Source organism: Saimiri boliviensis, chromosome 4 (genome assembly GCF_048565385.1).
Source record: "Saimiri boliviensis isolate mSaiBol1 chromosome 4, mSaiBol1.pri, whole genome shotgun sequence".
NCBI lineage: Eukaryota > Metazoa > Chordata > Mammalia > Primates > Cebidae > Saimiri > Saimiri boliviensis.
In genome coordinates, this window is record NC_133452.1 from 100,116,248 (window position 1) to 100,131,242 (window position 14,995).

Sequence of the window (14,995 nt, forward strand, 5' to 3'; positions counted from 1 at the left end):
TAGTAGAGACGGGGTTTCACCATGTTGACCAGGATGGTCTGGATCTCTTGACCTCGTGATCCACCCTCCTCGGCCTCCCAAAGTGCTGGGATTACAGGCTTGAGCCACCGCGCCCGGCCTCTTCTTTTTTTTGAGAGAGTCTCACTCTGTCGCCCAGGCTGGAGTGCAATGGTGCGATCTCGGCCTACTGCAACCCCTGCCTCCCGGATTCAAGCAATTCTCTGCTTCAGCCTCCTGAGTAGCTGGGATTACAGGCACCCACCATCATGCCCTGCTAATTTTTGCATTTTTAGTAGAGAGGAGATTTCGCCATCTTGGCCAGGCTGGTCTTGAACTCCTGACCTTATGACCTACCAGCCTTGGCCTCCCAAGGTGCTAGGTTTACAGGTATGAGCCACCGCGCCGCTCTGCCCTCAGTTCATTTCTTAAGCAAAACTTCAAAAGCAGAAGCAGGCTGGACATGGTGGCTCAAGCCTGTAATCCCAGCACTTTGGCAGGCCGAGGCGGGTGGATCACGAGGTCAAGAGGTCGAGACCATCCTGGTCAACATGGTGAAACCCCGTCTCTACTAAAATTACAAAAAATTAGCTGGGCATGGTGGGGCGTGCCTGTAATCTCAGCTACTCGGGAGGCTGAGGCAGGAGAATTGCCTGAACCCGGGAGGCAGAGGTTGCGGTGAGCTGAGATCGCGCCATTGCACTCCAGCCTGGGAAACAAGAGCGAAACTGCGTCTCAGAAAATAAAATAAAATAAAACAAAATAAAATAGGGTTTTATCGGCCGGGTGCGGTGGCTTACGCCTGTAATCCCAGCACTTTGGGAGGCTGAGGTGGGTGGATCACCTGAGGTCAGGAGTTCATGTCCAGCCTGGTCATTATGGTGAAACCCCATCTTTAAAAAAAAGAAAGAATTGGGTTTTATCTTATAGTTTCAAGCTTCTACTTGGAAGCAGCACGTCTGGAGGCCTCTAGGGCCTCCACCGTCTAGAAACCCGCCTGTGCGAGCCTGAGCGTCTTTTCCCCTCCTCCCTCCCTTCCTCCGGCGCGCAGCCCCGCCTCCGGCCCTAAGACCACAGCGTCCTCGCCCTCCACGCCCTCCTCCGCGGGGGCGGCCTGGGGCGCCGGGTCACGTGGCTGGGGACAGGGTTTATCCCGCGGCCCCCCCAGCCCCGCCGCTGCTCTGCCGCCTGGGCCCATGGCCGCAGCCGTGGCGCTGGTGGCGGGGATCCTGGCGGGGGTCCTGGCGGAGGCGGGGCTGCCGCGCTGGAGAGCGCTTCCGCACCTTAAAAAGGTGAGCTGGGAGCGCACCCAGCCCGCCGCGACAGCAGGGAGGGTGGCCCCGCCGCCCGGGCAGCCTCGGAGGGACGGGTGGGTCCGGAACCACCCAGAGCTGGGGGCATCCGCCCAGGCGGGCAGCTTGGGGCATCCTCCGACGGACTTCAAAAGCCTCTTCACTTTCCCTGGCAGCCGCGGAGGGGAGAGAAGTTAGCCTGTGACCAGCTTTCCGACGACCTCTGTCCTGGGCTCGCCTCCCTCCCCGAAGTGCCCCCAGCCAAACCCTCCCTGCCAGCTCTGGTTTCTCCCCCTCTTCCTCCACCTCCCCTCCCTGACCAGTGATTCTTCCAGGCACGAGGCCTCTCCCCTCTTCTCCTCTTTCTCTCCCTCTCTGTCGAGCACACAGCCCCCTCATTCTCATCCCCCAAACCCCGCACGGCAAAGTGGGATTTAAGAGTACACACGCCCTGTGGGACTCATGGAGGTGAAGGGGGTCGAGGAAAGGAAAGGCTAATCCCTCTCTCCTCTCCTCTGCCTCCCTGGGTCCTGCCGAGGGAGGGGTGCGGCGGGTGTGGTGGTGGGAGGGTGCTGGAAGGGACCGTAGGCGACAACCTCATGACTTCGCCTAGACCCCTGGGTTCTTTGGCAATGGTGGGAACCTTCCCCTCCTCTCCCACACAACTCAAGGATTGTCCCCAGCCTGGCAGACATCCTGCCTGTCCCCACAGAGAAACACAGACAGATGCTTCCACCACTCTGAGTGCTTCAGTGGCTGCTGCCTCCTGGACTTGGATTCGGGTGGAGCCTTCTGTGCCCCCAGGGCCAGAATAACCATGATCTGCTTGCCCCAGGTGAGGCTCTGGGGTGGGGCAGCGTCTTCTGGCAAATAGAGAAGTGGGCAGAAGAGGTTGAAAAAAACACCTGGCCCCACCTGTTTTTTCACCTCTGCCTGGAGTGCCCTTCCCCTTCTCCACTTGGCAAACTCCTACTCATTGTTCAAAACAACTCCAGCCACCTCCTCTGAGAAGCCTTCCCTCCTTGGAGCTCCTGTATCTTGGGCTCAGACCCTCAGCAAAGCATGTGTCTCCCTAACTGGCCACGTTTTTTTCTCTGCCTCTCCCAGTGGTTGGAACTCTTTAAGGGCAGGGATTGCATCATATTCATTTATGAAGCATGTACCCCCAGCTTAGTGTCTGCACATAGCAGGTGCTAAATAAATGCTTGGTTTTGTTTATTTGTTTGTTTTGAGATGGAGTCTTGCTCCGTCCCAGGCTAGAGTGCAATGGCACAATCTTGACTCACTGCAACCTCTGCCTCCCTGGTTCAAGCAATTCTCGTGTCTCAGCCTCCCAAGTAGCTGGGATTACAGGCATGCACCACTATGCCCAGCTAATTTTCATATTTTTGGTAGATATGGGGTTTTGCCATGTTGGTCAAGCTGGTCTCAAACTCCTGACCTCAGGTGATTCACCTGCCTTGGCCTCCCAAGGTGCTGGGATCACAGGCATGAGCTACCTCGCCCGGCCAATTAATGCTTGTTGAATGAATGAGTATCTCTTTTTTCACATCACTGAGGCAGGGTAAGTGGGAAATGACCTTCCCCTTACTAATCCCCATCTCCCTGACACAGGGGCATGATTTTTTGAGACCGAGTTTCATTCTTGTTGCCCAGGCTGGAGTGCAATGGCGCCATCTCGGCTCACGGAAACCTCCACCTCTTGGGTTCAAGCGATTTTCCTGCCTCTGCCTCCACAGTAGCTGAGATTACAGGCATGCACCACCATGCCCAGCTATTTATTTTTTTAAGAGACGGGGTTTCTCCATGTTATTCAGGCTGGTCTTGAATTCCCAACCTGAGGTGATCTGCTTGACTTGGCCTCCCAAAGTGCTGGGATTACAGGTGTGAGCCACCGCACCCAGCCGACATGATTTCTTGAGAGGATCATGGCACTGTAGTGGCAGGACCATAGCTTTGGAGTTGGACCTGAGTTTAAATCCTGACTTTTTTTTTTTTGAGACGGAGTTTCGCTCTTCTTACCCAGGCTGGAGTGCAATGGCGCGATCTCGGCTCACCGCAACCTCCGCCTCCTGGGTTCAGGCAATTCTCCTGCCTCAGCCTCCTGAGTAGCTGGGATTACAGGCACGCACCACCATGCCCAGCTAACTTTTTGTATTTTTAGTAGAGCCGGGGTTTTACCATGTTGACTAGGTTGGTCTCGATCTCTCGACCTTGTGATCCACCCGCTTTGGCCTCCCAAAGTGCTGGGATTACAGGCTTGAGCCACCGCACCCGGCCTAAATCCTGACTTTCGACACCCTACCTTTGCAACCTCTGGCAGGCCATCATGGCTCTCTGAGCCTTAGTTTCCTCATCTACAAGGAGAGGCTAAAGTACCTACCTCACCAGGCTGTTGGGAAGATTTTGTGGTCCTGGCAAGGACGGTGTGCAGTCCAGCACGGTTGTCACTCACTGCTAGGAATGCAGGGAGCAGAATGCTCAGTATCCCCTGTTCCTTCTCTCCTGGCCCTGGGCCCAAACCTTTCTGGGGTGATGGGCCTAGCCATGCCCAGCCTCCGTGTCCCTGTGTGGGGAGTTGCCAATGCCCTAAGGAAGCGGCAGGGCCCCTGCTGTGGCCTACAGCTGAAGTGGCTAAAGGGTTTTGTTGTTGTTTTGAGATGGGGTTTTGCTCCTGTTGCCCAGGCTGGAGTGCAATGGCATGATCTTGGCTCACTGCAACCTCCACCTCCCAGATTCAAGCGATTCCTCTGCCTCAGCCTGTGGAGTAGCTGCGATTACAGGCATGGGCCACCACGCCCAGCTAATTTTTTATTCTTAGTAGAGAGGGGGTTTTACCATGTTGGCCAGGCTGGTCTTGAAATCCTGACCTCAGGTGATCCACCTGCCTCAGTCTTCCAAAGTGCTGGGATTACAGGTATGAGCCACCACGCCCGGCCTAGAGGGTCTTGTTATTATTATGGCCACTTGATCTGCTTTATCTCATTTAGTCCTCATAACAACCCTATGAGGTAGGTTACTGTTACTGTCCCCATTTGACAGATGAGGAAACTGAGCTGGAGAGGTTCATTGACTTACTGGAGGTCACGCAGTTATAAGCTGTAGAAACAGCGCAGGCCGGTCCTACTCCAACCCTGGTACTCTTGGTTCTGGTCCCTGAGAAGTTGAAGTCCCCAGCCTTCCTGCATCCTGGTGACACCCAGTTCTCTTACCCACACCCTGCAGACCAAGGGAGCCATCAACATCATCTGCCCTTGCCGAATGGGCTTGAGGTGCACGTCCGAGGACTTGGTGTGTTCCCGCCGGTGCCATATGATTTAGAGGAAGATGCAGGCTGGTCACTGCTCCCTTGGGGCCGGAGGCCCTGGGCACCACCAACTTGCTCCAAATCCAGCTCCTGAGACATTAAAGTCACTTCCTGGCCCTGGCCTCTGTCTGTACTTTCTGGGCAAGGGGAGCTAGTGGGGATTGTACCAGTCTAGGGGGCAGGCAAAAGGGGAGACTGGAGGCATGAACGAGCTTCTCGTGGGGTTTGGCCCTATCCGGAGCTCAGGGTAGAAATGCAGGAAGGGAATGGCATAGGGAGGGTGTGGGAGAGCAGGGGCTGGAGGGCTGTGTGGAAGAGGCCGGACTGAGGAATGTGCCTGGAGTGTGTATGCTGGGGTGTCTGCGGAGGGGTGTGTGTAGGGAGAGACTAAGTGGAGGTATCTGGATGTTCTGCCGGGCGGGTGGAGGGGAGCAAAAGGGTAGAGGTCATTAGAGAGCTGGTGGGAATGTGTGCAGTAGAAATTCGAAAATGCCTGTGCTGGGAAGGGGATCTGTGCATCCATGCCTCCGCTCTCTCAGGCATTTTGGCCACTGCATGGCCAAAAAACTGAGGCCCGGAGAAGCCACTTGATTTGCCCTAGGTCACATAATGATCATTGGGGTAGCAGTGAGGACTCTTCTGCTGCAAGTATCTGAAAACCCAACCCAAATTGGTCTAGGTGAGGAGGGGATTTATTGGTGATCAGAAACGGAAGCCTGGAGGTTGGGCAGCCCTCAGGTAGGGCCAGAGCCAGCAGCTCTCAGGCTGAACTCCTTCCCTTTAGTCACAAAAGTTCCAGGTGTCATCTAATAATAACAGGTAGGATTTACTGAGCACTTCCTATGTTCCAGAAACTGTGCAAAGTACTTTCTTTTTTATTTAATTTAATAATTTGAGGCAGGGTGTCACTCTGTCATCCAGGGTGGAGTGCAGTGGCTCGATCACAGAGTACTACAGCCTCAAGCCCTTGGGCTCAAGGGATCCTCCATGTCAGCCTCCCAAGTAACTGGGCCTACAGGTGTGTGCCACCATGCCCAGGTAATTTTTTTCCTTTTTATTTCCTTTTTTTTTTTTTTTTTGAGACAGAGTTTCACTCTTGTTGCCCAGGCTGGAGTGCAATGGCTCGATCTCAGTTCACCACAACATCTGCCTCCTGGGTTCAAGTGATTCTCGTGCCTCAGACTGCTGAGTAGCTGGGATCACAGGCATATACCACCATGCCCAGCTCATTTTTGTTTTTTGTTTTGTTTTTTACTTTTTTTTTTTTCCCTTAAGACGGGGGTTTCACCATGTTGGTCAGGCTGGTCTTGAACTCCCGACCTCAGGTGATCCGTCCGTCTTGGCCTCCAAAGTGCTTGGATTACAGGCGTGAGCCACTATGTCTGGCCTAATTTTTGTTTTATTGGTAGAAACAGGGATTCTCCATGTCGTTCAGGCTGGCCTCAAACTCCTGACCTCAGGTGATCTGCCCACCTTGGCCTCCCAAAGTGCTGGGATTACAGGCATGAGCCACCTCACCTGGTCTCTCTCTGTCTCTCTCTCTCTCTCTTTTTTTTTTTTTTTTTTTTTAATAGAGACAGGGTCTCACTATATTACCCTGGCTGGTCTCGAGCTCCTGGACTCAAGTGATCCTCTTGCCTCAGCCTCCCAAAGTGCTGGGATTCTGAGCATGCGCCACTGCGCCTGGCCCAAAGTGGTTTCTTAACTGTATTGACTCATCTTTCTGTCACAACAGGTGCATAGTAGATGTTATAATTATCCCTGTTTCACAAACAGGTTATTGAGGCTCCTAGAGTAAGGGTTGGAGCTGAGACTTGAACCCAGACAATCCTGCCCCAGAGGCCAGACTCTTAACTGCACCTTGTACATTCATACTGTTCCTTGCAGAGAAAGAAAACATCTCTGTTCCACAATTCTCAGCAAACATCCTAAGATTGGTCCTGATTGGATTGGCTTAGTCTGCCTGAACTAAACCTTGTGGTGGAATTTGCTGATTGGCCTAGCCCGAACTTTGTGCAGGATGGGAAAATTCTGACAGCGTCAGGTGCTGGTTTTACTTGGTGTTCCCACAGCCCGGAGGACGCCCACACAGTCGGTGTGCAGGTTATTTAGCTGGACCTTGGAAAAGCCACCACCACCTGTGGTCCATGATGCTACCCCAGTGGCCGCTGCTGCTCCTTCTCCCCTCCTTTCTCTTCGTCCTCACCAGGTGTTCATTTTCTCCAACAAACAAGTTTTTGGTAAGAAAGCTGGAGAGTGCAGTCACCTCCTCCTCTACTGTCCTATACTGTTTGGGGAGGTGAGTGGGCATGGAGGCTGGCGTGGGAGAAGTCCAGAAGTGGGGGCAGCAGGGAGTGTTGCATGGAGGATGTCTCAGAGGAAAGAGAAAACACCCTGGTCCTGGGAGCTGTGCCAGGGCAGTGCCGGGTGCTGCTGCCACAGAGGTGAGTGTGAGAGAGACCCCCGCCCCGCCCATGCCCACATGTGGTAACGGAGACACATATTCACTCATACAACACATTTTATTGAGTACCTACTATATGTAAATTGTTTTTCTACATTTAGGGATATGGCTGTAAGCAAGAAAGATAAAAATCCTTGCCCTCGTGGAGTTGTCACTCTAGTGTGCGAGGCAAAGAAGTAAAATATGTTAGTATTTATCTCGGGATAAACATGCAAGGAAAGGGAAAATAAGAAATGGGCTATGGGAGTGGTGGTGGGAGAAGAGTGTGCAGGTGTTTTGTGTTTTGAGATGAAGTCTTGCTTTGTCACCCAGGCTGGAGTGCAGTGGGGCAATCTCAGTTCACTGCAACCTCCGCCTCCTGGGTTCAAGCATTCCCCTGTTTCAGCCTCCTGAGTATTGGGATTATACTTGCCCACCACCACGCCCAGCTAATTTTTTTTTTTTTTTTTTTTTTTTTTTGTATTTTAAGTAGAGATGGGGTTCTACTGTGTTGGTCAGGATGGTCTCAATTCCTGACTTCAAGCAATCCACCCACCTTGGCCTCCCAAAGTGCTGGATTACAGGCGTGAGCCACTCTGCCTGGCCAGGGTTTGCAGTTTTTTTTGTTTTTTTTTTTGTTTTTTTGAGATGGGGTTTCGCTCTTGTTACCCAGGCTGGAGTGCAATGGCACAATCTCGGCTCACCGCAACCTCCGCCTCCTGGGTTCAAGCAATTCTCCTGCCTCAGCTTCCCTAGTGGCTGGGACTACAGGCGTGTGCCACCATGCCCAGCTAATTTTTGTATTTTTAGTAGAGACGGGGTTTCACCATGTTGACCAGGATGGTCTCGATCTCTTGACCTCGTGATCCACCCACCTCGGCCTTCCAAAGTGCTGGGATTACAGGCATGAGCCACCGCGCCCGGCCGGGTTTGCAGTTTTAAATGGGGTGCTCAGGGAAGAGTTTACTAAGAATGTGAAATTTTAGCAAAGACCTAAAGGGAGGTCCTTCCTAACGGCAAAGCAGGCAGGTCTCTGGAATAAGAACATTCCAGGTGGAGGGAACAGCCAGGGCAAAGGTCTAGGGGTGGAAATGTGCCGGCATATTCAAGGAATAGCAAAGTGTAAGGACTGCAATGTATAAGGACTTTAGTCCAAGGGGCTGAGAAATACAGCAGTGAACATGAGAGCAGATCTGTTTCCTAGAGCTGAGGTGCTAGCAGGGGGAGATAAATGATTTTTTTTCTTTTTTTTTTTTTTCAGGACTAAGTATTTTATTATTTTCACCAACAACCAATATAGTAACAGAAATTGAAATTGACAGCAACTCAAAGCAACTTGTTTTAAGAGACAGGGTCTCACTATGTTGCCCAGGCTGGAGTGCAGTGGCTATTCACAGGCACGATCCCACTACTGATCAGCACTGGAGTTTTGACCTGCTCTGTTTCCAACCTGGGCCGGTTCATTCCTCCTTAGGCAACCTGGTGGTTCCCCGCTCCCAGGAGGTCACCATATTGATGCCGAACTTAGTGCGGACACCCGATCCGCATAGCACACTACAGCCCAGAACTCCTGGACTCAAAGGATCTTCCCATCTCAGCCTCCTGAGTAGCTGGGACTACAGGCATGTGCCACCGAGCCTGGCGATAAATGATTTTTTTTAATGTATAAATAAGACGATTTCAGGGAGACGTAAGTGTTGTGAATAAAGTACAACCAGGTGATGGGGACTGCTCTGCTGGTGTCCAGGAAGGCTTCAGCCGGAGGCAGGAGAGGGAGGCAGCCAGGCAAAGAGCACAGAACAGGGTCCTCCAGGCAGAGGGCCAGCCAGCACTAACGCCCTGGGGCCGGGCCAGGTGTGGATTCAGAACCCCTGTAATGGCTTTGAATTCAGAGAATGACTTTATGGGAATTATCTTTTTAAAAAGACACCTCTAGCTGTTCTGGGAAGAATTGACCTGAGGAGGCTGGGGAGGTGGAAGTAAGAATGGGGAAGGGGAGGGGCACCGGGGGGAGTCACTGGTAATCGTGTAAGAAGGGAGGCCCTGAGGCAGCTATGACCAATCCAGTCCTCCTTTCCTGCCTTATTTTCTTTCTTTCTTTCTCTTTCCTTCCTTCCTTCCTCCCTTTCTTCCTTCCTTCCTTCTTTCCTTCTTTCTTTTCTTTTTCTTTCTTTCTTTTTCTTTCTTTCTTTCTCTCTCTCTCTCTCTTTTCTTTCTTTCTTTCTTTTTTTTTTTTTTTTTTTTTTTTTTTTTGAGACGGAGTTTCGCTCTTGTTACCCAGGCTGGAGTGCAATGGCGCGATCTCGGCTCACCGCAACCTCCGCCTCCTGGGTTCAGGCAATTCTCCTGCCTCAGCCTCCTGAGTAGTTGGGATTACAGGCACGCGCCACCATGCCCAGCTAATTTTTCGTATTTTTAGTAGAGACGGGGTTTCACCATGTTGACCAGGATGGTCTCGATCTCTTGACCTCGTGATCCACCCGCCTCGGCCTCCCAAAGTGCTGGGATTACAGGCTTGAGCCACCGCGCCCGGCTCTTCTTTTCTTTTTCTTTCTTTCTCCTTTTTTGTTTGAGATGGAGTCTTGCTCTGTCACCCAGGCTGCAGTGCAAAGGCATGATCTGGGCTCACTGCGACCTCTGCCTCCCAGGTTCAAGCCTCCCAAGTAGCTGGCACTACAGGCATGTACCACCATGGGTGGCTAATTTTTGTATTTTTAGTAGAGAGAGGGTTTCACCATGTTGGCCAAGCTGGTCTCAAACTCCTGACCTCAGGTGATCCACCCATCTCAGCCTCCCAAAGTGCTGGGATTACAGGCGTGAGCCACTGTGCCCGGCCTTTATTTTCTTTTTCTTTTCTTCTTTTTTTTTTTTTTTGAGACGAGTTTCACTTTTGATGCCCAGGCTGGAGTGCCATGGCAGGATCGGCTCACTACAACCTCTGCCTCTCAGCTTCAAGTGATTTTCCTGCCTCAGCCTCCAGAGTAGCTGGGATTACAGGTACATGCCATCATGCCCACCTAAGTTTGTATTTTTAGTAGAGAGGGGGTTTCTCTGTGTTGGTCAGGCTGATCTCGAGCTCCTGACCTCAGGTGATCCATTCATCTCAGCCTCTCAAAATGCTGGGGTTACCGGCATGAGCCACCACGCCTGGCCTATTTTCTTTATAGCACATAATCATACATAATAGATAGGATTATACATATATAATATAAATAGTACTTACTGTCATATATATATATATATATATATATATATATATAAAACATATATATGGTAAAAATTACACCTTACTAGGTGCCCAAATCTTGAATTTACATAGAAATTAATGGATTTGAACCTATGCAGATCCCCTCATCATTACCATCATAACAAGATATAGGGCATTTTCAGCACCCCAAAAGGCTCACTCCTGCTCCTCCTTGTCAATAGCACCAAAGGCAGCTGTCTCTTGACCTCTGTTATTATAGTTTCGAACTTTGCATGATGAAATCACACAGTGTGTACCTTAAAAAAAATTTGGGCCGGGCGTAGTGGCTCACACCTGTAATCCCAGCACTTCGGGAGGCCAAGGCAGGTGGATCATCTGAGGTCAGGAGTTCAAGACCAGCCTGACTGACATGGTGAAACCCCATCTCTACTAAAAATAAAAAATTAGCCAGATGTGGTGGTGAATGCCTGTAATTCCAGCTACTTGGGATGCTGAGGCAGGAGAATCGCTTGAACCCGGGAGGGGGAGGTTGCAGTGAGCAGAGATCGCGCCACTGCACTCCTGCCTGGGCAAAAAAAGCAAAACTCCGTCTCAAAAAAGAAAAAGAAAATAGATTGTTCATGTTTCTCATTAGACTTAAGGTCTTTGTTAATGTTAATGGTGGAGAGTATTAATGAGGCATGTCCAACCCCCACTTCCTGTCATGGCCTGAACCAGTCTTTCAGGTTAAATTTTAGAGTGTGCTGGCCAAGGAGGGAGTCCATTCAGATAGTTGCAGATTGGTGGTAGGAGGCTTCAAATTTTATTTTTAGTTTGTACTAGCCACATGTAGTTACTTAGATTTAAATTGATTAAAATTCAACAAAATTTAAAATTCAGGCCAGGTGTGGTGGTTCATGGCTGTAATCCCAACATTTTGGGAGGCCAAGGTGGGAGGATTGTTTGAGCACAGGGGCTCAAGACCAACCTGGGCAACAAAATGAGAGTCCTGTCTCTGTTACTGGTAGAAGGCATCTGGGTTACTGGCAGAGAATCTGTATGCATTTGCAGCAACCTGAGTGCTTGCCTCCTCAGAAGAAAGAATTCGACTGAGGGGCATAAGACAGAAAAAGTGACTGAGGCAAGTTGCAGAGCAGGAGTGGAAGTTTATTAAATAGCTTTAGAGCAGGAAAGAATGAAAGGTACACGCCGGGCGCTGTGGCTCAAGCTTGTAATCCCAGCACTTTGGGAGGCTGAGGCGGGTGGATCACGAGGTCGAGAGATCGAGACCATCCTGGTCAATATGGTGAAACCCCATTTCTACCAAAAACACAAAAAATTAGCTGGGCATGGTGGCGTGTGCCGGTAATCCCAGCTACTCAGGAGGCTGAGGCAGGAGAATTGCTTGAACCCAGGAGGCAGACTTTGCGGTGAGCCGAGATCGCGCCATTGCACTCCAGCCTGGGTAACAAGAGCGAAACTCCGTCTCAAAAAAAAAAAAAAAAAGAAAAAATGAAAAGTACACCTGGAAGAGTCCCAAGTGGGCAACTTGAAGAACAAGTGCAGTGTTTTAACTTTGGTCCTAGCCCTTTACAGCCTGGCCCCACTCCAGCGGCATGTGTCTCTCACCCCTGATTCTTCCCTTAGGGTGGGCTGCCCTCATGTGCAGCGTCGTTACCCTTGGGAAGTGAGCACACTCAGGGTGTTTAGGAAGTTGTATGCATGCCCATCCGAGGCTTTCTTCCCTTTTCTGGTGAAGTGTGCCCCCAGAAGTTCATACTCCTCCATTTCTTTTTCTTTCTTTTTTTTTTTTTTCTTTTTTTGAGACGGAGTTTCACTTTTGTTACCCAGGCTGGAGTGCAATGGCGCGATCTCGGCTCACCGCAACCTCTGCCTCCTGGGTTCAGGCAATTCTCCTGCCTCAGCCTCCTGAGTAGCTGGGATTACAGGCACGTGCCACCATGCTTAGCTAATTTTTTGTATTTTTAGTAGAGATGGGGTTTCACCATGTTGACCAGGATGGTCTCGATCTCTTGACCTTGTGATCCACCCGCCTCGGCCTCCCAAAGTGCTGGGATTACAGGCTTGAGCCACCGTGCCCGGCCTTCTTTTTCTTAATATGCATTCCCGGGCTCACTCGCCCAACACCTGCGATTTTATTGGAAGCCCTTTTTGCTTCTCCCTGCCCCTGCATTCAATGAACACTTTAATGTTAACATCTGTGGACCATTAGGAGATTGTCTCTCCTTGGAGCCTAGCTGCCAAATTATCATTTTTAGAGAGGTAATGAGATCATTGTTGAACCATCACCTGACATTCTTAGTGGGTGGGGGAGAGCCCTCTACTACCCAACGCAGGCCTGCCTGTAACATAGCTACAAAAAAAAATTAAAAATTAGCTGGGCATGGTGGTGTGTGTGTGTGGTCCCAGCTACATGGGAGGCTAAGGCAGGAGGATTGCTTGAACACAGAGATTGAGGCTCTAACTGTACCACTGCACTCCAGCCTGGGTGACAGAGTGAGACCTTGTCCAAAAAAAAAAAAAAAATTCTAGCACTTTGGGAGGCCGAGCAAGACAGTAGATCATCTGAGGTCAGGAGTTCAAGACCAGCCTGGACAGCATGGCAAAACCCTGTCTTTATTAAAAATACAAAAATTAGCCAGGCATGGTGGCACACACCTGTAATCCCAGCTACTTGGGAAGCTGAGGAAGAGAATCACTTGAACCCGGGAGGTGGAGGTTGCAGTGAGCTGAGACTGGGCCACTGCACTCCAGCACTCCAGCCTGGGTGACAGAGAGAGACTCTGTCTCAAAAAAAAAAAAAAAAAAAAAAAAAAATTTAAATTCAGCTCCTAGTTGCACTACCGCATTTCAAGTGCTCAGTAGTGGCTAGTGGCTATTGGACTGAGCAGAAAAAGCACGTTTTCATCACTGCAGAAAGCTCTGCTGGACAGTACTGCTCCAGAATGTCAGCTGCAGGTGGACAGGGACTTCTGTTTTTGTTGTTTCCAGCTGTTTCCAGCTGCATTCCCGGTGCCTGGCACTGTTCAGTATTTGCCTGTTGAATGACTATTGAAATTGTCAGACAGAGAGATTATGGGTGGCTGTGATCAATAATGTTAATTAATGTCCTAAGGCCCAATACTGGGTGGAGGTCATTGATGTGTGTGTGGGTGGGAGTGTGGGGGGCGGGGAATGCATGTAGGTGACCATCAATCACAGGTGAAAGCATGAGTTTTCGGGAGAGAAGGCTCTGCAGCAGAAAAGTGCAAGAGAGAGATTGGGAAGTCTAGAGCACCCTGCTGTTTATGAGAAGCAACCTATATTGAGGGCACAAAGAGAAAACTTTTAAACAACTGTTCAGTCCTCTCCAGGCACCGTCTGTCTGCACAGACTTACCCCGGCCTCCAGGTAGAGACCGCCCTACCTGGCAGGAGCCAGAGGTGTTGGTAGGAACGCAGTCTGGGGAGGAACCCCGTAGGGAGAAAGCCCGGGAATGGGCAGCTTGGGCGGAAGGCGGGCAGTGGAGCCTGGTGAGGCCGTGTCCCTCCCTGCAGGACCTCAAGGAGTTTTGCTATCGGAATCAGGATTGCAAGTCTGGGTGCTGCCGCCAGGCTCCAAAAACCTGCGAGGCGCACTGCACGGAGAAGGGGTCCGAGGGCAGCTTGTGTCAAGTGCAGGTGAGTATCGGGAGAGCCAGAGGGGATCGAGGGGAAGGGGAAGCCAGGGCGGGCCCAGATTCCTGGGGAGGGAAGAAGCGTAGGTAGGGGGAAGTGCCCTGGAGCCTGGAATTCCCCCGTGGGACTGCACCTCCAAGCCTTCTGGGGGAGCCTGTGGACGGAACCAATATGGGAGCCCACCCTAGGGGCTTGGAATCTTGGACGGGGCTGGAAGGCGATGCTTCACTCTCTAATGTGGGTTCTCATTCTCCAGGGGTCCTCTCAGCAAACCCCGAAAGTAGTACAGTAAATGGGCACAGCTAGGTCCGGCCTCTGCCCCGGACCCCGTCTTCATTCAGCCCAGGAGTTCTGCTGTGGCCCCGGTGTTCCTGGTAGAGGATGGGCAGAGGCAACCTCTGAGCTGGGTGTGTAGGGGAGGGAGTTGATTTGCCCATAGAAGGATTTAAAGACAAGACTCAGAGGCCCCACCATGATGTGTTCATGGACTTAGGACAGCCAGATGGGTCAGTGGCAGGCAGGGTGACAAAGACTGGAGCTGGGAGGGCACTGAGCAATCCAGGCGCCAGCCTAGAGAAGGCAGCCAGAGGCACCACTCTGAGCAGCTGGCAAGCTATCCTTTATCCCCGGCTCCTGGCTGTGGGCAAGCGCCTGGGCCCTGGAGTTGGGCTGGGCTGGGCTTAGGGGCTAAACGAAGAGCTGCCTCCAAGGTCGTCAGAGTCCTGTCTTTCCCAGGCATACTTTGGCCAATATAGAGAGTGTCCCTGCCAGTGGAACCTGACTTGTGTGTATCCTAAGAAAGAGAAATGGCTTGGCATCACCTATGGCTTTTGTCAGAACGTTGCATAGAAGATGTTGGCCCACAGAATGTTCTTCTAGTGCTGCCTCTTTCTTACTGCTTCCTCCTCTTCCACCTGCTCTCCTCCCTACCCAGAGCTCTGGGTTCCGCCTTGTTCCCTGGAGCCTCCGCCATGAGTGGAGGGAAGGAGGAAGCAGTGATGCACCATCATTGAAATAAAGAGCTTTCAATGTTTGCAGCCCACAGAGTTGGGGCCTGGGTGGGCTGGGCTGGGGTGGGCATGGTACAGGTTT

At 51.4% G+C, this 14,995-nt stretch overlaps 2 protein-coding genes across 3 annotated transcripts; both read left to right on the forward strand.

Moving 5' to 3' along the window:
* The first annotated feature begins 1,172 nt into the window (after window positions 1-1,172).
* CLPSL2 (colipase like 2) lies at window positions 1,173-4,710 on the forward strand. 2 transcript variants are annotated; one of them, XM_003923189.4, is made up of 4 exons: window positions 1,173-1,289; window positions 2,002-2,124; window positions 2,397-2,475; window positions 4,515-4,710. In XM_003923189.4, the coding sequence occupies exons 1-4, from the start codon at window positions 1,194-1,196 to the stop codon at window positions 4,688-4,690; spliced, it is 474 nt and encodes a 157-aa protein (XP_003923238.1). In that variant the 5' UTR covers window positions 1,173-1,193; the 3' UTR covers window positions 4,691-4,710. The 2 variants fall into 2 exon arrangements, with proteins under 2 accessions (XP_003923238.1, XP_010332375.1); XM_010334073.3 differs by lacking the exon at window positions 2,397-2,475.
* Window positions 4,711-6,743: 2,033 nt separating this feature from the next.
* CLPSL1 (colipase like 1) lies at window positions 6,744-14,752 on the forward strand. Its single transcript, XM_003923190.3, has 3 exons — window positions 6,744-6,836; window positions 13,784-13,906; window positions 14,639-14,752. Exons 1-3 carry the CDS (start codon window positions 6,744-6,746, stop codon window positions 14,750-14,752), a joined length of 330 nt encoding a protein of 109 aa, XP_003923239.3.
* The last annotated feature ends 243 nt before the right edge of the window (window positions 14,753-14,995 follow it).

What these genes read in the sequence shown, in the direction of transcription:
- CLPSL1 (XM_003923190.3), top strand. Translation starts at nt 6,744, where the DNA reads ATGATGCTACCCCAGTGGCCGCTGCTGCTCCTTCTCCCCTCCTTTCTC. An exon ending in CTCCAACAAACAAGTTTTTG is followed by an intron (nt 6,837 to 13,783) that starts GTAAGAAAGCTG and finishes CCCTCCCTGCAG; the next exon opens with GACCTCAAGGAGTTTTGCTA. An exon ending in GCAGCTTGTGTCAAGTGCAG is followed by an intron (nt 13,907 to 14,638) that starts GTGAGTATCGGG and finishes TGTCTTTCCCAG; the next exon opens with GCATACTTTGGCCAATATAG.
- CLPSL2 (XM_003923189.4), top strand. Translation starts at nt 1,194, where the DNA reads ATGGCCGCAGCCGTGGCGCTGGTGGCGGGGATCCTGGCGGGGGTCCTG. An exon ending in CGCTTCCGCACCTTAAAAAG is followed by an intron (nt 1,290 to 2,001) that starts GTGAGCTGGGAG and finishes CTGTCCCCACAG; the next exon opens with AGAAACACAGACAGATGCTT. An exon ending in CCATGATCTGCTTGCCCCAG is followed by an intron (nt 2,125 to 2,396) that starts GTGAGGCTCTGG and finishes TGCCTCTCCCAG; the next exon opens with TGGTTGGAACTCTTTAAGGG.